Here is a 23,932-nt window from a genome sequence, read left to right as displayed (position 1 = left end):
TCCAAATGGGCATTCCCCAAGGCTGGAGGGGTGAGTCATCAAACTGGGCAGGAAACAGAGGTAAGAACGGAGTGTCTGCTTCTTTTTGAGACTTCTTTGTGCCAGCCTTGTGTGTACCCACATGGGGCCCGGGTCAGGGTATGGATGTCTGCAGCTCTAGGTGATAGCAAACCCTTGGGCTATGCAGGGTCTCCCTGATTGGCCCAGCCTGTGTGAAGCCATCCATTGCTGATCTCTTCTGCTTTGTGGCCCTCAGCAGTTGCTACTGAGACATCTGCTTGACTCCTTTGAAGATGTCCGACTGCCTCTCCCACCTCAGCCCTGCACAGCTTGTGGCCCCTCACCCAGTCTGCATGCGGCAGGTACTGTAGCTTGTGCGTCACTAGGACCACTGTCCGCTTATCATCTCGGAGCAGCTCAAGGATCCCAGCCTGCATCAGGTGGTCACTCAGATGGACATCCAGAGCTGAGAAGGGGTCATCCTAGGCAGAAGGGAGAAGGTAGGGACACATGTGGGAAGAGGGGATAACAGTGAGTGTAAAAACCACCAGAGTTACACCAGCTCTGTTTTAGGGACTGACGCTAACCCAGCCCACTGCGTGGTCCTGGATAGTGCAACCAACCTTTCTGGGCCTCAGATGCCGCATCTTGAAACGGGGCTATCAGTTACGCCTCCCCAACAGATCTAATCACAAGCATTTCCTGACTCCTGAACCTCCACTGACTCCCTATAGTTTATTAAGTCTGAATTCCTTAGCACACTAATCCAGGCCCTTTACCACCTGCTCAGTCTTCCTTTCCAGTCTCACTTCTCATCTGTCTTGTGCAAGCTCCCTACGCTCTAGGTTTCCAGGGAATTTGCCATTCCAGGCCTTTGCCCAAGCTGTTCCTTCTGCCTGGAGTGCTGATCTGCCTCTTGTCTGTCTGGTGAACTATTACTCATAGTAATAGTGGAGGGTGGAGAATAAAGTTGGGGTCAGAGACCTGAGGTTCCTTCTTCTAACCGTCTGTCCAAATGGGCTTCCTCTTTCCTTCTGTTTAACTGACTCACTCTTCAAGACCCTCCTCTAGGAAGCCCTCTCTGATTACTCTAGCCCTCACAGTTGTCTCCCTGGACATAGTCTGTGTCACACAGTTTGCCTTTCAAGTGGGCTGTAGCTCTTGAGTGTGGGTAAGCTCTGTCTCCCTAATCAGATTCTCAACCTTTGAGGCCAAGGGCTGGGTCTTAGACTTCTTTAGTATCAACTAAGGCACCTCACATAGAACTTGGCATGAAGTAGGGCAGGTATAGATAAGTTTTATCTCATGTTTGATTACTAGTGGTTAACGGGAGTGCTGTGTTGAGAAGGATTCTGAGGCCAAGTTAAGTTTCCATGGGAAAGAAAGCTGTGATCAATTAGCAATGTCTGCTCTGGGCATGAGATGTGAAGTGGTAACTCACCTTCCATGTATTTGCCATTTTTATAGTTGGGCTAAATAAGTGTTAATAGGTTGGGGCTGTCCTACAGGGAAGAGGCCTATAATTACTACCTGCCTCCCCTCATGGCTACTGCAGAGCCCAGTGTGAAATCCACATGGGTCAATTGGACTAACCTTGCCTCAGTTTCTCCATCAATAAGATGGGTAGGTAATATCTCTGGCAGGAGAAGATTGCTCCTGGAGGGGGAGGTTGTTGGGTGATGGTGTGTGTGTGTGGGTCTGTCTGTGTAGGCAATGAGCCAAGGTGGTAGCCAGACACAAGGGCCCCAAGGAGGTACCAGCTGGTGCACTCACCAAGAAGACGACGTTAGTGTGCTGGTAGAGGGCTCGGGCCACGCTGATTCGCTGGCGCTGACCACCGGACAGGTTGATGCCCTGCCGCCAAAGGGGAGGAAAGGTCATGACCTCACAGCCCTTCAGGAGAGACTGTCCTGGCCCCTACTTGTGAGCTCTTTGGGAGGGAGGCCTGGCTCTATGCACCTCTTTGCCCCCTCCTCACCTGGCAGAGAGGGGGAACTTGTACATGTTTACTGAATTCATTCAGAAGTGGGGAGAATGATTCCCAAGGTGTTAGGGACCATCTGATCCATGAAAACCAGGATTGAGGAAGGGCAGATTTAAATCACACATAAGGAGGACAGCCACAGAAGAATCCTATTTGTTTAAGCTTGTGGAGGAGGGACCCCGTCCAGAGAGGGAACAGGAGGAACTGAGTCTAGCGCAGTGCTGTGCAGGCTCTCAGTACACACTTGGGGCATGAATGGAGATGTCAAGTTATCTCCAGCCTGGGAAAGTGCTAAGCTGACCTCTGCACCAAGCAAGACCGAAAACTTTTCGAGGACAGCCACCAACCCAGGGCTCAAGGAGATCATTTTGATCCCACTTCAGGCAACTCTTCAGCCTTCCCCCTCTCTCATTTCTCATTACCTGTTCTCCCTGAGAAGGATGTCAGGGCATGGTGATGGTGATGGGTGGGGAGCAGGGGAGGCTGAGGGCCCCAACTTTGAGAACCACTGCCTGGAAGCTGCTACTAACCCGTTCCCCAATCTGGGTCTGGTCTCCATGGGGCAGGATGTCGATGTCTGGCTGCAGGGAGCAGGCTTCGATGACCATCTTGTACCTGCAGTGGGGTGGGTGGGGACACAGCTGATCAGCCTGGCCAGAGGTGGGCCTGGGCATTTGCAGAGGGTCATTACCTTCCAGGCAGACATGGCCAGGAGGAGCAATGGCTTTAATGGGCCTCCTGATGGGTGTAAGCAAACACCCCGTGAGCTTGAAAAGAGCTGAGGGCAGCACCTGACACCATCATGAAGAAAGTTAAATATTTGAAAGATGAAATTGGATGGGAGCAAATAGCCACATAAGTGACGAGAGGGCCTGTGGCCCCTGTGCAGTGGGAAAAGCTGCAGCCAGAGCACATGCTTGGAGCACTGCCAGGGAAAAATCACTGCTGGTTTGCTTAGGCAGTAAATGATGATGGCTGGTCAAATATTTGCCCAGCCTGCTCCCCTCACACTTCCCTGGTCAGCTCTCAGCCTGGGTAGGTGCCAGCCAGAGTGCATGGAGGCATCAGAGTGTCTTGGTGACATGTACTTGGGTGTCAGGAAGACTTGAATTTGAAACCCATTTCTGTCACTTACTGGCTGGGTGGCCTTGGGAAAGTTATCTAACCTTCCTGAGTCTTGGTTTCCTCATCTATAAAATGGGGATAATAATAGTACCTGCCTACTGGGATTGATGTGAGCATTATAAGAAATCACACATAGCAAGAGCATCTGGAAAGAGCTCCATGGATGTAAGCAGTCATTAGCACTGGAGGGATTTGTGTACAAGCTGCGGAGCTGGGGGTAGGGAATCACAAGAATGGAGACTCACGGAGGGCTGGCGAGGCTTTTCACCAACCTCAAGAGAAGGCGCCAGGGTTCCTGCACCTCCCTCCCCTCCTGCCCTCTCAACCATGGGAGTTGGGCTGCCCTGATGCCCAGCACACCTGGATCATTTCCAGATGGACCATATGGAACAGGCTGGAATCCAGATAAGGGGGCTGGAGAGCAGGATGGCTGGGTGAGGAAGATGGATGGAGGAGCAGGCAGCCGGCTGGGCTTGGGGGCTGGGGCAGTGGCTAATGCATGACCAATTTCTCCCCTCCCCAGCTTGCCCCCCAGCCCACCTCCTCGAGGCTTTTACCGTTGTTTGTTGAAGGGACTCTCAAAGGTGATGTTCTCCTCCACGGTGGCATTCAGCAGCCATGGTTTCTGAGAAGCATAGGCCACGGGGCCTCTCTTCCTGGAAAAAGCAGGGCAGGAGTAGGGAGGTATTCTCAGGGGGTCATTGTCAGAGGTGGTTGTCAAGCTGATGGCTTAAACTGGGGCAAGGGGGTGGGGGCAGTACTAAGATGAGGAGGTGCAGTTGGCAGAAATCTGCTTTGTGTGGCTCCTGGTGGCCTCTCATTCCCCAAGGGCCTGAGGCAGGCTTGGGTGCTGGGTCTTAGCTGGCTGGTCTTAGGGGACCTCAACCCCTCCCTGCTCTCCACCCCTCCCTATCCCACCCATTCAGTCTGTTCCCCTTCCTAAGTCTCTACCCAGAGCCTGGGAAGACCCCAAAGTGTGAGCAAACTAAGTAAATACTTGAACCCTGATTTCCTCCTTCCTTGAGTAGCCCTCAAACCACTCGACTTCGATGCTAGCAGGTAACACTCCAAATGGAACTTTTTAAAAATGAAGAGTCAAGGAAACCACATTTAGTGTGATGTGGTTTCTGAAGACAAAAAAAAAAAAAAAAAAAAAAAAAAAAAGGGAAAGAAAGAAAAGGAAAAGATAACCACCAGACAAAAATGATCTGGTGTGAAGGGAGCAGCTTGATGCCTGGAAGCAGCGGTGGCCTCCGAACCACAGCATGAAGCACAGCGCCCTCCCTGGCCTCCTCTGCAGCTGGCTGGACCTGGGGGGCTGCCTTCCAGAGCTCTGTGGATCCTTTGGCCTGAGAGCCCCTCTGAGGAAGTCTGCCCTGGAGGGCGGTGCTCTCGGGACACAGTACCTGATATCCGAGTCGGTTGCCGTCTCCCGCTCTGGGCTGCAGCAGGGGAGGAAAGACATACCTTCAGGGTTCGCCTGAGTAGGCTGAGTTCTCCATAGACATTTTGAGCTCCCTCAAACCCAGCGTGAGTGCCTTTATAATCCCTGAGACCAAGACCGCAGCCACAAAAGCCACACGCCATCCAGGGGGAGCCTCCACTGCCTGAATTACACGCGGCGTGTGTGAGGAAGGCCTCAGGGGACCTGGTTAAGTTACGAGGGACAGTGGGGGGAAGGCACCGTTGGTGTAGGCTCATGGGGGGGGGGGGGTGCTTCCCACGTCAGAGGAGCATGAGGCCCAACATGTGGCTCCTGCAGACCCAGCCTCTGCATCAGGGCGCGGATGCACCGGTCCAGGTCGTGGGCTGACATAGTTGCACAAATATCTGGGGCAGGAAGTGCGCTTTCACCGTAGCCAGGCCAGGCCGGGCAGGCCACCATGGGCGCCTGCAGTCTGGGGATGGTAACCCACAGCCGATGGAACTCAGTGTGGTACCTAGAGAGCTGAGAAGGGCTCCAGGTGTGATTTGCAGCCCCAGGTCCCTGTCAGAAGACAACCATGGAGCCTGGGGGATCTGCCGAGAGGGACATGGTCAGCTGTGGTGCCCATGTAGCCTGGACAGACCCCAGCTGCTCCCATGTCAAATACTCCGTCCCGTTGTGCTTATGCATGCGTTCATACTTGTCACATACCACGAGGTCTGATTTTTGGCTCAAGAACTATGGTCACTATGGCTAGAGAGTCTGGGCTGTCATCATGCCCTGGCACTTGGCGACAAGGTGGGAGAAAGGGCAGAGAAAGTGTGGGGAAGTGAAACCTCCGTGATGCTGGAGAGTGAAGGCCAGAAGCTTAAACGGATTTCCAAGGTCAAGTCAACCTCCCACTCCTGACTTCCCACCACCTCCAGTGTGTCTCAATTGTCCTGAAAGAGGTGTGGTTAGGGAGGGTTTTGAAGGTCTTAGAGCCACATTAATCTATTTCACTTGGATGGTTTAGACAACCAGAACGTAAAGCACACTGAACACAAAGCAATGCGACTGAATTTTCTGTCTGCCTGGGGGATACCCACCTCTGCTTTTTATAGCTTTGTTTCTCAACTTTTTTTTCTTTAATTTATTTTTTATTTTTTTATCTTTGGCCGCTCTGTGCAGCATGCGGGATCTTATTTCCCCGACCAGGGATCGAACCCATGCCCCCTGCACTGGGAGCATAAAGTCCTAACCGCTGTACCACTAGGGAATTCTCCAAGCCCCTTCCCTTTATCGGAACCCACTTCCAACCGAGCTCCAAGGCTGTACCTGGGGTCCTCTCCCGTCTCGCTGTCAGGAAGGCTGCTGGGGCACAAATGGGAAAAAACAATACCAGTTACTTCTCACTGCATTGCCTTCCTCTCCATCACACTGTGTCTTTGGGGAGAAGCAACCCCACGATCCCCACCCCTCCGACCCATCCCCAGTGTCCCCAGGTGGCTTCCTTGGGGGCAGAAACTGTTCTTCTCAATCTCCGTCCCTCCCACAGCAACTGGATGGGCCCCCTCCAAACAGCAAGGGCTTCATTAGTACTCCTGGCACAACTCCAAGCAGCAGTGAAGCTGGTTTGGCATCAAGACTGGCTTACAGTTGGGAAAACTAAAGCTCAGGGAAGGAAAATGACTTTCCCAAGGTCATAATCATTTCATACAGCATTTTCCAGCTGTGGATTGGGACCCGAAAATTGGGTCTGAAACAAGTAAATTGCAACTGCACTTGAAAAGAAAAGAAGAAAATACCAATGTGCATTGCATGTGGTCAAGATGTGTATTTTTTGTGTGAATTTTTTTTTCTCTTACCTATCAATGCATAAATGTAGTGGACTGTGATATAAAATGTGTTTCATATTGTGGATTACAGTAAAATTTTTTTTGAAAAACACTGAGTGAGGTGACCTGAATTTTAGTGCCAAGTTTGTCAGTGCTCTTTCTCCTGCCCCAGGCCACCTTTCAACCTTCCCGAAGCAACCTTCTGTCAATGAAGTATGTACTTCTGACATGCACATTTGGGGAAAATCAATTTGTTCTGTCTTCATGCAGATCTTACTTTAATAATAGTAAAACCAGCTAACATTTATTGAACTTTTATAAGCACCATGATAAGCACTGGAATAGTATTATCTATTTTAAAGCTCAAAAAAACCATATGAAGGAGGTCCGCACTTTATAGACAAGGAAAGTGAGACTTAGAGAGGCTACGTAACTTGCCCAAAGTCACACAGCCAGCAAATAGCAAAGAAAATGGATTTGTCTAACTCCAAAGCTTCATGCTCTTAATGACTATGCTACATTGCTTCCCTGTGATTACCCAGGCCATACCTCTGATAATTTCTTGCCAGGAAAACAGGATGGACAAAAACAGGGATGGAAAGAAGCCTGATGAAATTCTCTTTTGTCCTCTGCTGAGGAGCAGAACAGAATGGACCCTGATGGATGTATAATCACCAGTTCCCTATGATCCTATTTGCCGATCTTTATGGTTTCATTTCACTCCCTCAACTCAACCTAACCTCATGTTCCCTGACCATCAGATTGCTGTAGTTTATGGACAAGCTGGTAATGTGAGACAGATTTAAAAATCCAAGCTTACAAATTGCAACTCTGCGGCCACAGCCCAGATAAGCTCATCGCTGCAGTCTTCTGTCTTGACTGCTTCCAGAGTTGCAAAGGCTGTTATTTTTCTGGAGGGAAGCACATCTGCGGCCTCCCTGAGGATCCCAGCACACACTGAACTCCCTCGGCTCTAACTCAGTTTGCATCATTATCTAGGCTGCTCAGTTAGCCCTTATAATGAACTGCCTTCTTCTCTAATCAGCTCCTGTGTAAGTCTTTTATCCCCTGTGGGATTTTAAGGCAGGAAGAGCATCTTTTTCAGCTCCCACAGTGCTTAGCACATGACAGGTCTATAATAAACGGAGGTTGTTAACAGACATCTTTAATCATTCGGGAGGAAGGAAGGGAGGAGAGGCTAGCACTCAATGTGGGCCATCCCTATGCCAGGCACTCTGTGCAGTTGTTTGTATTCATCACTTCATCCTCACAACAACTCTATAAAAAGATGTTAGTATCCCCATCTTACAGATGGAAACACTGAGGCTTAGAGCTTGCCTGATGTGCCCAATAGTACAGAGCTAGGAAGAGGGGAAGCTGGGATGTGAATCTAGGTTCATCTTCTCCACTTTCCAGTGTAGTTCCAGCCTTCCTAGAATGAGCCTCCTCATTGTGTATGTCTTAATCTGAAAAGTAAAAAACGGTATGTGTGGCGCATACTTCCTCTCATTGATTACTGGGCTCTTAAATGAGTGCTCCTCTTCTGCCTGCACTTTTGGGACCAAGCAGTGAGCTAAGAAGATGATCTCTCCTTTTCTCTGACCCACCTCCTTCCCTGCAGCCAGCTGTGAGCTGGGTGCCTGTGTGCATGGCAACCTGAACCACTGCACAGAGCCTGCCCTCAAAGGGCTCACAGTCTGGCAGAGTGAATCAGACAGGTACAGAAGTCAGAAAGTTATAAGGGCCAAAAGAAAAGTAGGAGCAAGAAAGTACTATAGAAATTTGGGGGAAAAGTACACATAAACACATATGCAAATACACAGAGAAAAGACTGGAAACTTCTGGGTGGTGGGATATTAGGTGGGTTTTTTTTTGTTTTTTGCGGTATGCGGGCCTCTCACTGCTGCGGCCTCTCCCGTTGCGGAGCACAGGCTCCGGATGCGCAGGCTCAGCGGCCATGGCTCACGGGCCCAGCCGCTCCGCGGCATGTGGGATCTTCCCGGACCGGGGCACGAACCCGTGTCCCCTGCATCGGCAGGCGGACTCTCAACCACTGCGCCACCGGTGAAGCCCTATTAGGTGGTTTTTAATCTTCTTTATACTTGCATATCTTTTCTCATTTAATGTACATTCTTTTAGAGTCAGAGAAAGATGTACTTTTTACAAGTAGTTTGGAGGAGGAAGAAATCTGAGAAAGTGAGGAAGGGCTCATAGAAGTTACAGGTGAACTGAACCACGAAGCGGGAAGGATGGAGACAGCAGAGGTGGAGGGAGGGAATTCTAGGCTGGAGGAGGAGCCTTGCATGAGTGCAGGCAGTGTGAGAAGTGGAAAGAACATGGGCTCTAAAGTTTGTATCCGATGGGCTTCTCCACTCACTGGTTGTGAAATCTTAGGCAAGTCCCTTTACTTAGGGGAGACTGTTTCCTTATCTATAAAAGTGGGGTAATGGTAGGAACCTCACCATGACTCTGGGAGAATGTATTACCAACATAGCTCATAGCTGGTTGGAGGGAAGGACCTGGGTGGGGTTCGAGAATGAGGGATGGGGTGGGCGGGGAGATCATCCTTTCAGCTCAGTGCTTGGTTTCAAAGGCACAGGCAGAGGAGGAGTCCAATGGCCCCAACATTCATTTAAGACCCCAACAATAAATAAAAAGGAAATTGAGGTTGGAGGGGGAAGTTAGGACTTATGGGTCTCCATGGTCCATTCATCCTGCCCCAGAGGAGCTTGCTGCTGCCCTGAAATGTTACCTTTCACGCACAGTGCCCTTTCCAATTGATGTCATTGGGTCCTAATGCCAAATCTCTGAGGGAGGAAAGGGTTTTTCTTATTGTTCAGATGAGGAAACTAAGACACAGAGAGGTGAAGTAACCTGCCCAAAGTCACACAGCTATCGAGTGGCAGAGTCAGGACCACAACCAGAGACTATATAGTTCCCAAGTCCGGCTCGTCATGTCCACATGGTGCCCCTGCTGTCTGCCCACCATCTCACCACACCTGCCTCCTGCAGGAAACCTGGGGTGCCCTTGAGCCCCTGACCCAACTCCCCAAAGGCTCCAAGGAACTGTATGAACAGATGGGATCACAGAGTCGTCCTGAGACAAGCCTATTTTTCACCCTGGGGAATAGGGGGTCTCAGGAGGCAGCCTTCACACCCACTACCACAAGGTAACAATGTCCTGAGGCAGGCTCAGAACAAGTAGAGCCCAGGGAGCACACCTCCGTGGGTGGCAGGGGCAGCAGGGAGCTCCAGAGAGGCCAGTTTGCAGTTCCTCGTGGGGAGGTACCTCAACGCTTTCCTCAGATCCCTGCTTCCTGCTGTCTCCCCAGGAATGTTTAAAATCAATCTACTGTGGACATTAATGGCCCTATTCTTTATCTCCAGGGAAAGAATTTCACTTGAATATATCTGCTAATTTTGAGTGTTTAGCAGAATGTTTTCCTCTTAAAGATTAAGGAGAGAGTTTGCAAATTCCCAGGTTAACAGTGCATCGAAGCAGAGAGCCAGGCAGGTGCAGGTGACTATCAGTAAAGTGAATATTTGGGAGCCGCAAGAGACCTGGGTTCTCCCAGAGACCTGGAGCCGGGCAACAACCGATGTGCAGTATTCACTCAAGGCTGCCACAGTAACTCTCCAGCCTAGAATGTAGGGCCTCACCCTTGAAGCCCCCATGCCCATCCTAGGCCTCTGTGCACCCAGGACTGGTGAGCCCCATGAGGTCAGGGGCCAGGACTTCTCCTTTGTAGTTTACACAGAGTGGTTCATAAAATACACATCCTGTGGGGGGGGGCACCTGGGGCGTGGCATGGAATAGCCCCCCAGCCCCGTCTCCAAGGAGCTCAGTGTCATGGGGGAGACATGCCCCAGCATACGGTGTGAGGCATGCACGAATAGGATTTGCACATTCCAAATGCTGGTGGAGAAGTTGGGTGGTGGAAGTCTGGGTGAGGGAAACAGCTTGGGCAAATGCATGTGGGAAGGAGAGAGAGGTAAAGACGCATTTAATGGCAGTCTCCTAAAGGTCATAAGTTGTTCCTGGTTCATTCATTTAGCAAATGCATTCATTTAGCAAAGGCGCTGTGAATACAGAGAGACAAACAAGATATGATCTTCATCCCCAGGGAGCTCACTACAGTCTCTCCTGGAGCCAGGCTGGAGTATAATTAAAGAGCAATAGGGGAATTTTGTTCCTGGAATAGAAGTACGTCGTCAAAGAATAATATTTATAATAATATTTATAGGGCATTTGCTACATGCCAGGTTAAGCCTCACGTTAACTCCACGGGTAATAAGGGTAAACTGGTACAGAAGGGTCACAGAATTTCCCAAAGCACAGAGTCCAGATTTGAACCCAGACAGCCTGCCTCCAGAACTTTTGCTCCTATCCACTCAGCAATACTGCTCAATGTTTTCAAGGAAGGAATAAATGAAGGGTTGTGCACACAAAGCAATCTCCCCAGAGCATTCTCTGTTGGGCCCCTCCTAATCCCCCAAATCCCTGCCTTGTACCTCCTGGAACTCTTTCGGGCTGCCTGGTCACCAGGTCTTGGCCCTGGTATGGATGAAAAACACTGGAGCGGCTTGGCATAGCCCCTGCCTCTGGCTGCAGACAGGCAGGCCCGCGGGAGGGGCTGCTGGGTCAAGTGCTATTTTGCTCTTGGCTCACTTTGCAAGTGCATCATTGCCCTGCAGCCCTGCAGCCCAGGATATGAGGCATGGAGCTCCTGCAAGTAACAGAGGGGGGGCCTCAACACACAGTCCCCACACTTAACTCATTGCCCAGGGTAGGTGGGCCAGGCAGAGCTGTGTACGTGTCCAGGATTTTGAGAGACAAACAGCAGATGAAGCCAACTGAGCCAGGTATGACCAACCTCCTCCTTCTCCCATCCACTGTAACAAACTCCTGACTGGTCTCCCTTCCTGCAGTCTCTCTCTCTCCGATCCCTCATCCTGTATCACTAGCACATTTCTCCTACAGCCTTCGGGCTAAATCTTGTTTCCCAGGCCAGGTATACAGCCTGACCTCAGCCCAGCCCACTTCTTTAGTCCTGTCCTTCACCAGCATCCCTAACACCCACTGCTCTGGCACCAGAACCACACCCTCTTACATGATCACGCCTTTGCCCACACTGATACCCTTGCCTGGAACACCTTCCTCTCCCACCCCGGCCTCTTCCATCTGATGAAACCACGCTCATCCTTCAAGGCTCAGATACCATGTCCACGTGAGCCTTCTTTCCTTGACCACAGAGTTCACTGTTCCTCTGTGCTCGATGGTGGCACTGATCTCCCTTCTCCTCCCTTGGAAGCAGCGGCCACGTCCTCACCATCTTTGCATTCCTATTGCTGTGCTTGGGGCCTGGCACACAGCAGGTGCTCAGTAAATATGGGGTGAGCTAATACATCAATGTAGAGAAGCCAGAACATGAGTTGAATCATGAACAAATTCTCACAACGTCCCAGGGTTGGCTGCAGGCTACCCTGATGCGCTCGCTATGCTTGGGAGGGAAGCTGTGCCGTGGAGGACGGCAAAGTGGATCCTGGAGCAAAAAGATCCTTTCACCAACCCCCCTCGCTGAACCTGGAACAGAGCCAGGATGTGGGGCCCCAGCTGCCGGTTGAGGAGAGTGAGTGTCAACGCAGACAGAGCTGTGAGCCGTGCTGCGATGGCTCTGCTGAGGTGGGGCGGTGGGGTATCAGAGCCATTGAGGCTGCTGGCCTTCAGAGTGGGCAGGCTAGCTATTTCTTCATGTTGCTCTCAAGCCCCTTCTCTCTCAGCACACAGTGGAAAGCCCATGCACTTGAGCACTTAGGGGCACATCCCACTTTTGCCATTTAAGGGCTGGGTGGCCTTGGGCAACTTGCTTCACCTCAGTTTCCTCATCTGTTAAATGGGGATAATGATAATGCCTACTTCACAGAGTTTGGTGAAGACTGACCGAGACAATGAAGTAAATAAAGTGCCTTACACAGTATCTGGCACACAAGAGGCACTCCAGCACCCTGGAGAGGCCCCTGTACCCCTGGGGCTGGGGCAGAGGTTTCCTAAGAGAGAAGAGTCAGCAGTCAGACCCTGAGGGTTGGCACACCTTGGAGAGGAGGTGGGGGCTGGGGCTGAGCTGCCTCTGCAGAGGCCAGAGAGGTGCCGACACTGGTGTGATGGCACCTGAGGGTGAAGGGGGTGGGGAGGAGATGAAGGAAGTGGGGCAAAGGGAACACGCTCAGAGGGGGTCTGATTCAGGCTGAGTGGGACACAGACAGGGGAATCTAGGGGCAGCCCCAGTCTCTGGGCTCTGTAATCCCATCTAGGAAAGGCCTGCCCTGAGAGAGGGCCTGGCTCCAGTTTGCCCTCCACATGGAATTCGGAGAATAATCCCTAGAAGTAGGACCCAAGGGACCCCAGCCCAAGGCAGCGGCCAGGCTTGAGGGAAAGAGCCCAGGCTTGGGACCCTGGTCTGCACACTGACCAGTAAGTCACCCAGACTCTCTGTCCTCAGTTCTTACTTCTGTGAAATGGGGCGATAACACCCAGCGGGAAGCTCCAATGAGTGCTTGCTTGCAGTGCACTTAGCAAAGGGCCTGCCCATAGCAGGTGCCCTATAAATGATCATCAGTTGCTTTCTTCAGCTCCCAGATCACTGGGGGCTCCTGTCTTCCCATCACAGACACACACAGGCAGTCAACGGACAAGGGCTCCTCCCTCCAAAGCCCTGAGGGGCAGTTGGTACAAGGGCCTGGCAACGCAATGCTTGGACCTTTGCAGTCAGGCTGTGTTGAGAAACACCCGAATAAGATGGGGAATGGATGCAGAGACCCTCTGTCCCAGACATACCCCATCCCCAGTGGAATCAAGGTTCCAGAGACTAAGGTCATGGGAAACCCAAGTGGCTTGTTTGCCAGCCCACAGCCCCGTTGAGGAGGGAAACTTGCCAGATGTGTTGGGTGCACCATTCAGGGACATTTTGGAAAAACAGGAAATGGGGGTACATGCAGGTGTTCAGACACTGGTCCCAAGGTCTTTCTCTCTGCTCAGTCTGCACTCAAGCTTATGAAAAAACCTGACATCTTGCCCTCTGCTGAACTGGCTGTGACTTTCATTCCTGAAACCTCAGTCAGATCCCTCTTTCTCTTGGATTCTTGGATACTGGGGACGGGGAGGTGTTGGTAGTGTCGGTAGGCTCCAGGCCACGTTGTGTGTTGACTGCAGTAGCCGTGTTCTGTCCAGGTTTCTAAACACCTTTCCCACCCTCTTCATTTCTTGGCTCTTCTTTTCTTACTTTAAAAAAAGCCTTTATTTTATAGGTATCTTTAATCAACTAGTTTCAAGTGCTTTTTGGAAGTAGGTGGGTATAAATAATAGATTCATGATTGACTCAGCCTAGGGTTCTGGCCTTTAATTAGGATAGTGATCTTTGCCCAGAAACCCACATTTGTCTGGTTTATCTCTGGCTCCTTGAAATACCCACTGAAAGGTCTGTATCAACTTTGCTGATGACCAAGCCAGAAACCAATGTTTGTGTTATGGTCCCTCACACTGGGAGGCAGTGCGGCTGAGTGAACGCGGAATTTGGAGTCAAACAGAACTGCGTTCGAATTCCAGCTCTGCCACTTATTAGCTGGGTGAATGAGGGCAAAGAGTTTGGCCCTTCTCTACAAAACGAGATCTGTTAACAGTACTTACCTGGCTGGTTTTCATAAGGATTAAATGACATAGTGTGTGCAGAGGACATAGCAAAGTACCTGGCACATAGTGAGGGCTTAATAAATACTAATGATGGTTATAAGAATAACAATTCAGTGCTTTCATTGAGTACTCGCTGAACACACTCAGTAAATGCATGATGCATCCTCCACTGAGAAGGACGGTTGAAAGAAGGGCTTCTCCCTGCCCACTGTCTTTCCCCACTAACTGAGCCCGGAGGATGCATGTAGTACCTGTTCCAGAAGACGGCCCCCGAGACCTTCTGCATCTCCCCCAGGGTGGCTAGAAGGAGCGAGGACTTGCCGCAGCCCACCTGCCCCACGATCATGGTCAGCTGGCCTTCAGGGAAGGAGGGCGGCAGATGGGACTGGGGCCAGGAGGGAGTCTGAACAACCACCACCCGGAAAGACAGACAGACAGATATACCCAACCCTGGGGCCCCCATTTGCTTTCCTCCTACCTAGAATCCCCAGGGAGTCCTTTGAGCCTTTCCTTCTGGAAACCTACATCCTACCTCTGGCTCCGCAGGTCCTTCCTCCTTTCTACTGCTTATCCACCGCCCCCCCCCTTCCTAAGCACCTCTCCTTCCAGTGCTGTCACGTGTGAGCCCAGCGCCTCCCAGTCCCAACAAAGGGCACCCTTTCCTCCCCACTTCCATGCTGCTTCCCCTGCAGAGTGTCCATGCTGCCTCACGGCCCTCCCCGCCTCTTCCACTACGACTTCCCTGGCTACTGGGGATTGCTTTCCCTTTTCTGAAGCACCCATTCTGTCTGCAACAGATGGTTTGACATCAAGGCCCCGCTGTCTCACCCTGTGCTTGCTGCTGCACTCCTGTCTAGCACATGGACTCCTCGGGGAAGTAGCCCGCCCCTTCTCTAGCCTTCATACCCTAGAGCACCCACCAAGAGTGCACAAGGAGCAGGTACTCAATCAATCCTGATTTTTCTTTTTCTCCCCATGGCACTTGCGGCGGGGGGGGGGGGCGTGGGGAGGGAACACTTCAAACACCACTCCAAGGGGGACACCCCCAGACCATGATAGAGGGGTGAGCTGGGCCATACCTCGGGGGATGCAGATGGTGATGTTGGACAGTGTGGGGATTCCATCGGGGGTCCACGTGAAGAAGCCTCCAATGATCTTCATTGGAGGTAGCCCAGCCCCGGAAGAGAACAGAAAGGCAGCTGGGGTCTCAGTGTGAATAGTCCGTCGCCTCCCCTCCCCCATGAAAGCCAAAAAACACTGATTCCAGTCCCCAGATCACTTCCAAGGCAGGGGAGTGGAGGAATGGCCTTCTCGTGCAGACCTCTCTACCTGAGGCACCCTCCCCAGAGGACTGCTACAGGTCCCCCCACTTGGTGGAGATGCAAGCATTGTCCCTGGTCTCAGGACTCCTACGGACTCTACAGGCAGCCAGGGTGACCTCCAGGGCAGAGGGCTCAGCACACAGGTCTCTGGCGCTTCAGATTTAGTGTTTCCTCCTGGAGTTGGCGCGGGGTGGCGAGCGTCAGGGTGCGGGGTCTCAGACTCACCTGGACACAGCAGTTGTCAGCATCCCCATCTGCACTGGGGGTCAGGCTCTGCAGCGGGCCCATGAGGCCCCGACAATCCTCCCAGGCTGGACGCTTGCGATTCACAACCTTGAGGGGCTGGGGATGGTTAGGAGGAGGTGAGGGCCCAGGGGCTGGGAGCTGTGCAGGGAAGGGAGCTCCCCTCCCCAGTGAGGAAAGGCTGAGGCAGGACCAGCAGGGCACAAGCTGCAGGCATTAGAGAAAAACACTGTGTGTGGCGGGGGGAGGCGGGGGGCGCTGTGTGGCAAGCGGACGCAGGGCACTCACCACCGCCTGGTACTTGCTGGCCTGGCCCCGGGGCTCGGGCTCCCGGGGAGTACACTGCTTCTCACGGATCTCTGCGCTGGACAGGAACTCGCTCAGCTTCTGCACGCTGCAGAGGAAGTGCGGACACCCCTCACCCTGCCCAGGGCAGAGGGTAGGGGAGAGGGAGGAGGACGAGGCCTGAGAGAGCAGCTCTGAGAAGAGGCCAGGTTCTAGGTGTGGTCCCCAAAAAGCCCACAATGGAGGGGACAGACGGGGGGCATCCCATGGGGGACGATAGGTGTTACCAAGGTTGATTAGGGTCGACTAGTCAGCTGGAGTAGGTTAGGGCGTGGATCAGGTGGGATTGGCTAGTTTTAGGGTTAGTGTTAAAGCTGATTAGTCTTGAGTTATTAGACTGAAGGATGCTGGGCTTTATCAGTTACTTTTAGGTTAGTTAGGATTAGGATTGGTTATCAACCACAACTGATATTTTTTGATCACATAATATACATCAAACACTGTTAAATACTTCATAAGCACATAATTTAATCCCCATAATATAATTTGATCTTGCTGGGGGAGGTGTGGAAGAGGTATTATTCCCAACTCATGGAGGAAAAGGCTATTCTCCACCCCCTGGGATTTCCTTATGGACTCAGAGGAGGTTCCAGAAGCTTCACTCTTTTGATTCATTCTCTCTTATCCCTGGGGGTGGGCAAGATGCCTGGGGAATCTTGAGAATTGTTCACGTACCCCTCTCCCACCTTTGGCTTAAATGTCCAACAGCCTGGGGCCACCCCCACCCCTGTTTCTGTTCTGGGCATGACACCCCCTCCCCACAGCAGGAGCAGACAGCCAGCCTCACCTGCTTCCCCCTCTGTCCTTGTTCCAACACGACTTGGCAGGGGCTGGCGGGGAGGGGAGGAGCTGGCCTTGGGGTCAACCATCAGGCTGTGTCCTGTTCCCACTTTCAGCCCAGAGTCTAGTCTCCCTCTTTAAAAAGGCCTTAGCTATCCTGATGATGGTGACATGAGAACAGTTTACATAGAAGTACTTCTGACTCAGGCAAGGGATTTCCCATAGGTGTAGCATCCTTGAATCTGTGGGTTCTACACAGAATCACAGTCTGGGGTGCGGGTGGGGGAGGAGGGCTGATCATTAGAAGTCACAATGCCACGGCCAACAAAAGTGAGTCAGCATAGCCGACCCTGGAAACGGGAGCTAATCCCTTTCCAGCCGGCTACTCCCTAGTCAGATACTCCTATGACCACAGTTCCACTGCGTTATGCCCCCTTCCATCCTTGACCCTCCTTCCATCAGCTACTTCATTCCAACAGCTACCCCTCCCTGCCAGCTGCCTCAGACTTGACAGGGTCCCCGAGACAGGGGTGTCATTTCCCTCAAGGCTGGAGGGGCTTGGGTACAGAGGACATTTGTTACTGTCTGGTCCCACTGGTGATGAGAAAGGACATAGCCAGCTCTCCTCAGTGGCACGACTGGCCCTTGCTTTCAAGGAGCCGTTTCAAAGGCCTAAGGAGATCTTCTCACTCCAGCTGTGGCATTCTCCAGCCAGAGCCTCAGCCTTCTACCTTCAGGCTTTCACTCCCAAGAAGGCAATGCCTCTGGGAGAGGGGCAGAGTCACCACTGGGCTCTAGAGCCCAGAAGTGGGGCCTCCCAGAGTGCGAGCCAACTGGGGACAGGGCGTACAGCCACCTGGAGGAAGCTGCTCCACTGAGCGGGGCTGTGAAGGCGCTGAGACCCGTGGAGAGAACAGGGGATGTTCAGCTTGGGGAACACCAAGATTTGGGGGATACCTCCTGAAATATGGGGGGCTGTCACGTCGGGGAGGGATGGCGCTCATTCTGTGGGGCCCCGGAAGGCAGAACTAGGACCAATGGTTAGAAGTGATGAGGTTATACCAAATTTGGCTCAATGTTGAATTTTTCTTTTTACGGCATTCTCTCGGAGGTGACACTCTCCTTGGAGGATGTAAGCACGTTGGCTAGTCCTTCTCAGGGACTAGAGGGAGGGAAGTTACACATGGCCCATGTCCCTCTGACCAACCACAATCAGCTTCAGTGAAGCCCAGATCAGGTATGTCCCGGGACCAAACAGCTGTGGTTGTAGCAGTTACCAGAGTGAGGCTCTGGGGCCGACACGTGAGTTGCCTGACCACTGCCCTTGCTGGACCCTCCTCTCACCTGACCAGAGCTTTGACTGTGGACCGGACCACACTGGACAGCAGGAACAGCGGCGTCACCAGGATGTGGAAGAGGGAGAGGGAGGCAAAGGCTACCGAGGGGGAGAAGTCGGCCTCTTTGAAGAAGCTGACGTGGCCCACGAAGGTCTGCGGACAGAGGCACAGATGCGACAGAGCAGAGCGTGACTCAGATGTGGGTCCCTCCCGCACTGGGAAGGAAATGAGAGGCCGGAAGCAGGGGACCTAGGGGACCTTTGGGTTGGAGACACCACCATCCTCACGGTCATCTCCTGGAACCGTCCCTCCCTGTCCTGCCTCCTTCATTCCAGGAATGACCAGGGAGTCCTCAGTCGCAAACATAAACACGATCATCACAAAACCACCTCTTCGCCTGCCGCCTGCCCCGCAGCCTCCGGGTACCTGGCTCGGCTCCGTGGCCTCTGCTACCCAGTTTCCCAGGGAACCAGGCCAGGAACCAAGTCAATAAATCACGTTGAAAGTGAATTCCCAAGCGTGACTGACAGGCTGTGAGCTCACCAAGTTCAGGGACGCAGGCCCCGGGGGAAAGTCACAGAAGCCAGGGATGGGGGCCCCGGGTGAGGGGCTGTGGGCGTGTGGCCTTTCTGGAGGGGTGCACTGCTGGCCCTCACTGCTCAGCTCCTTCACAGCTTTGGTCAAAATTGCTTTAGAGGGCTTCCCTGGTGGCGCAGTGGTTGAGAGTCCGCCTGCCGATGCGGGGGACGCGGGTTCGTGCCCTGGTCCGGGAGGATCCCACATGCCGCGGAGCAACTAAGCCCGTGAGCCATGGCCGCTGGGCCTGCGTGTCCGGAGCCTGTGCTCCGCAACGGGAGAGGCCACAACAGTGAGAGGCCCGCATACCGCAAAAAAAAAAAAAAAAAAAAAAAAAAAATTGCTTTAGAAAACCACCATTGTCATATTTAGTGGCATGGAGAGTTCTTCGTGTCATATTCTTAAATTTTAAAAAGCAGTTTACAAACCTGCGTATGAAGCACAATCCTAATTTTGTAAAAATGCCGTATTCCGTGAGTCAAAAAAAGACTGGAGAAAAACACATTAAATTTGTTGCCAGTGGGATTATGGGTGATTTAAGTTCTCTTTGCCCTTTCCCTTCTGTATTTCCCCAAATTTCTGCAAAAACATGTTTCACTTTTATAATGAAGAAGTTTGATAGCAGGTTTGTGTTTTTGTTTTTTTTGTTTTTTTAAAGAAAGTTTAATTGCTCTAGAGACTAAGCATCAGGTCTTCCAGGCCGGGGGGCGGAGGTCCTGTCTGCCTGGAGTGGGGCAGTGGAGGAGGGACCGGCTGCATATATAGACTCTCCATCCAGCACCCTATTCTCAGTCTCTCTGCTGAGCCCATCTTCCGAAGCCCCTGTGCAGAAAGGCCAAACCCTGGGCGCCTCTCACGCCAGATAGCCTTCCCCGCCCACCCAACCAACTCTCACCGGGAGACGGAGAACGGATCAACTTACGATGAGGACGGCTGCAATGGGGATGGCCGTGTTCATGAAAACTGCGGAGGAAGCACAGGGGGAGTTTAGTGGGGGGAAGGAGACGGCTGGAAGTGAAGCTGCCCTGGTTGGTCTGAAGGCAGGGCAGCCTCTGGGGTCCTTTCCCCAGCCTGCGGGGTGGAGCTGGGCAGAACTCTAGCTCTGTGGCGCCTCCAGGTCCTAACGTGTGTCTCTCGGGACGCTTATCTCCATCTCTGAGACTTCAGCCTTTCAATAAAGGTTGAAATGCTCTTACTCTGCTCCATGTGGACAGTGTGAAGAAAGCCCTGTGAGAAAGTGGCAGGGGAAGGGCTTGGAGACCTGGCGGCCTGTGGTCAACCATGAGGTCAGCGGCACGTGTTTCTGGGGGCACCAAGTTGCTACTCCTTCCTCAGCCCCTGGTCCTTGAATCCCCGCAAGCCAGGCTCACTCTGAGGCTGAGAGGCTTCCCAGTCTCCCATGGCTCTTAGGAAGGATTTCAAACTCATTCACACTGAGGTGTTGGTGACTGAGGACAGCTGGAAGCAGGGTCTGCCTTAGCTCTAAGGCTGAGGGTCCATGCCCAGGTGGGACAGTTGGTTTGCTGCAACAGAGGCCCTCTCCTTATTTTGTTTACAGTGTGGCCCTCAGGCTCTTCATATGGACCCCAAAGAGCAAAGAGATCTGGACTTAAAGTCAGAGAAGGGCAGAGTCCCCATTATTTCTAAGCTGTGTAATCTTGGGCTGATTGTTCACCTTCCCTGAGCCTCGGTTTCTTCACCTGATTTTTGTAAACTTGTACTTGCTTGTTCACATACTCTGGCTCTCTCCAAGGTGAGAGCACATAATGCAGGGAACAGGCCTCTGTGATGCCTCAGTGATACCTGAGTATTATACCTCATGGGCTGCTAGCTTAGCCCTGCTCCTCTGGTCCAAGCTGTGAGATGCCCGAGAGTGCCCTGACCCCAGGCCAGAACTTCCAGAGAGAGCAGCCCTCCTGGAGTAAGAGATGACCATCCTAGCTGCCACCTTCCCACCTCCTCCTCCTTCCTTCCAGGAGCCTCTTCCAGGCCAGCCCAGAAAGGAGTCTTTTTCTGCCATTAGCCAAATTAAAGGAGGAGCCAGGAGCCAGGAGCCAGAGGCCAAGGGCAGAGCCTGTGCACATGGCCCCTGTTTAATGAATAGTGAAGTGTCTGACACTCTGAAGAATTCCAGACCGTCAACACCATTCCAAGAAGCTGATTGTCTACTTACTCCAAGAGTCCTGCACCAGCTAGTACATACATGGTGTGTGCTGGAGATGTGGAACCCCAAGGGAGTGGAAGAATGTGGTCCCTGTTCTCAGGGGGCTCCCAGTCTGAGGAAGGAGACAGGAACTAGGCTCCCAGGAGACACCTTATAGGATGGGGAAAGAGGGAACATGCCCATACGGGGTTTCCCAAGCAGATAGGAAAGATATTGTGCCCATCTTTGGGGAATCCCCAATCTATGCACCCTGCCATTGGAGGGCTCCCTGTCTCATGGAGAAGATATGGCTGGAGCCCTTGGGGCACTGCCAATCTCTCCGACCACAAGGCTTTTTATCAACACTAATATCACACATGACGGTGATTTAATTGCCCTTCTTGATGAAGGTTCCATGGTCTCCTGGTGCCCACCTCAATGCCACAGCCCTCCCTCACAGCCCTCTCGTACTGCAGGGGGCAGGATAAGCATTATTGGTTTTCCCACAGCATTAGGAACCCAGATCTGGGACATAGGACACAGCATGGTCATCACTGGCTGGGGAGAGGGAGGAAGAGGAGGATGTCCATCAGGCCTGGGCCATTGACCATCACCAACCATGAAGCTGTAAAGACAGGTAGCCTCGCCCCTCCCCTCCAAGGCAGTTCCTCCACGGAGCTCCCTCAGGCAGGGGCCACCTTCTGTTCCTCTCCTGCCCATCCTGTCAAAAGGAACCTGTGCACCCCACCTCGGCCCCTGCCCCAGGCCAAGACCCCTCCCACACACACAGGGGCTCAACTCCCAGCTAAAAAATAGGCTTGGAAGTTAGATTATAAATGGTACAACTCGCTCAGAAAGCAATCTGGTGCTTTGCAGCTAGAGCTGCACAGAAGTTCAGACTTCTGATCCTATAATCCCTCTCCTGGAAATTTATACTGAATGATCACTCAAGAGAACCACAAAGTCCTCAGCAAGATGGTATTAGCTGCAGCACTGTCTGTCACAGCAAAAGAAAAACCACAACCACAGCAACGAACCACTGAAACGAAGTAAACTGGAAACATCCAACAGGAGCAGCTGTTTTAGTAAATGAGGGAAAGCAACTCCAGGGAGATTCTGCAGTCAGGAAATGTGTGACAATTGACATTTTGTTCTTCTGCATGTTTTCCCTGGTCGTGATTTTTTGAATTTATTTTTTTCCTATTTTATCGTCCTTATTCTTGCAGCTGCCTGAACTCCTTTGAGGAGTGAGACAAGCTATACATAAATCTGAAAAGGAGCATTCCAAGGCTGATGCAGCAACATGGAGAATGCATATAATTAACTTCTGTCCTGTTCTGGCTGTTGTATGGAGATGCTAAAGAATGAAAATGTTAGTTTCCATTGTCCTCATCCTCTTCTGGAGGGATGGCCTTTGTACAGAGAGCTCTGGGTCCCCTCAGGGGTGGGGGCTGGGCGAATAGACTCACCAGCTGCTTGTGTTTTAAAGGCCTCTCTGAAAATCACCCCATTAGGGTCTGGGGTAAACATGGCTGGAACTGGGGATGTCAGTGCCAAAGAGTGGGAGGCCTGGGATGCTACAGGCTCTGGCATCTCTCTGGGCTCAGCAGAAACCTCTGTGCCTGAGTTGAGGGAGGGGTGCGGTGGGGAGGGAAGGCAGCTGGGCATCCCAGCTGTCGTGGCTGGAAGACCTGAGAACTTGCCTCCATTTTCCTGAACCACATAAGGGCCGATGGGACATTAAAGGCAGTGGAGGAGTGGGAAATAGAACCAAGAATAGATTTCTCTCCAACTTTGGCATGGGGTGGGCTGACTCACTTAGATTTGACCTAGGAAAAAATTAAAAAAAGAAGGACATGACAGTTCTCAACTCTTGAATGTTAGGGAGTAGGGAATACTGTTAAATAACACTAAGTGAAAGCAGAAGATTATGAAACGATGTGTGAGTGTGATGCTATTATGGAAAAGTTTAGTTGCATGTAGGCAGGTCAGAAAGGCCACCTTCAAGAGGGAAAGCCTTTTTGTAATGGAGTAGAGATAAGGGTACCTATTGTTTTAATACTGTCCCTCCATCCTTTAAGAAATATTCATTCAGAAATTCTTTTTTGAGGGTCTCCTCCGTTTCAGGCATTGTGTTGTGTTCTGGGGGTTCCGTAGTGAACAACTGTGTCAGCTTTTCATACCCCACCCCCAAAAAACCAAAACAACAGATCAACTGAAAACAAAGCAGGGCTCAGATCATCTGCTCCCCCACCCGCCGCCGGGCTCTGGCCAAGGAATGCTGCCTGGCCTTGTGGGTGGCAGTACCGCCCCCCCACCCACTGCAATAGCAGGAGCTTTTCATTTGCAAAACATTGATAAATATTTCAGAAGCCATGCAAGGGGAGGCACAGTGAGCCATTTGTGCCTCTGGTTAACTTCACCCCCTCCCCTCCCCAGGGCCAGGGGAGGAGCTGCCAGCTCACAGTAACTGCAGGCTGCACCTGTAGGAGGGGAAAGGCATTTCGAAGTGAACAGAGCTATGCAGTCCGGTAGTCAGTGTGAAGTCAGCACAGGGAAGGAAAGTAGGCGCTGACAGTCACACTGATTGCGGCTTCCAGCTCTCCCTCAGACACCCAACCCCCCCGCCAGGCTATGCATCAGCAACCCACCGTGGCTGTACAAGCTGGTGGAAGGAAGGGCAGACGCTGAAGTTCAGAGAAGCTGGAGAAGGAAGGGGGACCAGGTCTGGAGGTCTCCTTGTCCCCGCACACTGGCTGTTCTGAGTTAGGGCCTCCGCCGAGGAGGAGAGAGGGAACATGAGACTCGCCAAGAACAGCCAGGGCCTGGGTTGCGGGGAGGGGCGGGTGCTGGGTGCCCTGTGAAGGGGGTGCACAGGCACCATCCTGCCCACCCCACACCTCCATCCAAGCTTGCGGGCTATTTTTTTTGCTTTTCAAAACATAGCATGAGGCCAGTCACATTCATTTGATGTACACCACCTGACTGTGGTTCAGACCCAAGTGGGAAGAGGGTAGACCCCTGAACAGAGAACACTGGAAGAGATGGCAGACCCACCTTTCCTTTAAAATCCTTCAATGCCTCTCCTGCCTCAGGAGAAAACCCAGCACACAAGGTCCTGCATGATCTGGTCTTGTTACCCTCTCC

At 52.2% G+C, this 23,932-nt stretch overlaps 1 protein-coding gene across 3 annotated transcripts in view; it reads right to left on the bottom strand.

Annotated features, from left to right (window-relative positions):
• Positions 1-23,932, bottom strand: part of ABCC8 (ATP binding cassette subfamily C member 8) — a 73,036-nt gene that overhangs the window by 16,107 nt on the left and 32,997 nt on the right. For 2 of the 3 annotated variants that reach the window (XM_059068684.2, XM_067038132.1), the window contains 12 exons: positions 19,565-19,605; positions 18,074-18,219; positions 15,893-15,998; positions 15,587-15,703; positions 15,119-15,194; positions 14,291-14,396; positions 5,853-5,888; positions 4,516-4,551; positions 3,667-3,765; positions 2,515-2,599; positions 1,774-1,854; positions 345-482 (listed from right to left, as the gene is read on the bottom strand). In XM_059068684.2, coding sequence (XP_058924667.1) covers positions 345-482; positions 1,774-1,854; positions 2,515-2,599; positions 3,667-3,765; positions 4,516-4,551; positions 5,853-5,888; positions 14,291-14,396; positions 15,119-15,194; positions 15,587-15,703; positions 15,893-15,998; positions 18,074-18,219; positions 19,565-19,605 — 1,067 coding nt within the window. The remainder of the gene's footprint in view (positions 1-344; positions 483-1,773; positions 1,855-2,514; positions 2,600-3,666; positions 3,766-4,515; positions 4,552-5,852; positions 5,889-14,290; positions 14,397-15,118; positions 15,195-15,586; positions 15,704-15,892; positions 15,999-18,073; positions 18,220-19,564; positions 19,606-23,932) is intronic. The other variant, XM_059068685.2, reaches the window with a different exon arrangement.

The sequence above is a fragment of the Kogia breviceps genome, chromosome 7, assembly GCF_026419965.1.
Source record: "Kogia breviceps isolate mKogBre1 chromosome 7, mKogBre1 haplotype 1, whole genome shotgun sequence".
In the NCBI taxonomy this organism is placed as follows: Eukaryota; Metazoa; Chordata; class Mammalia; order Artiodactyla; family Physeteridae; genus Kogia; species Kogia breviceps.
This window is presented reverse-complemented; position numbering and strand designations above follow the sequence as displayed.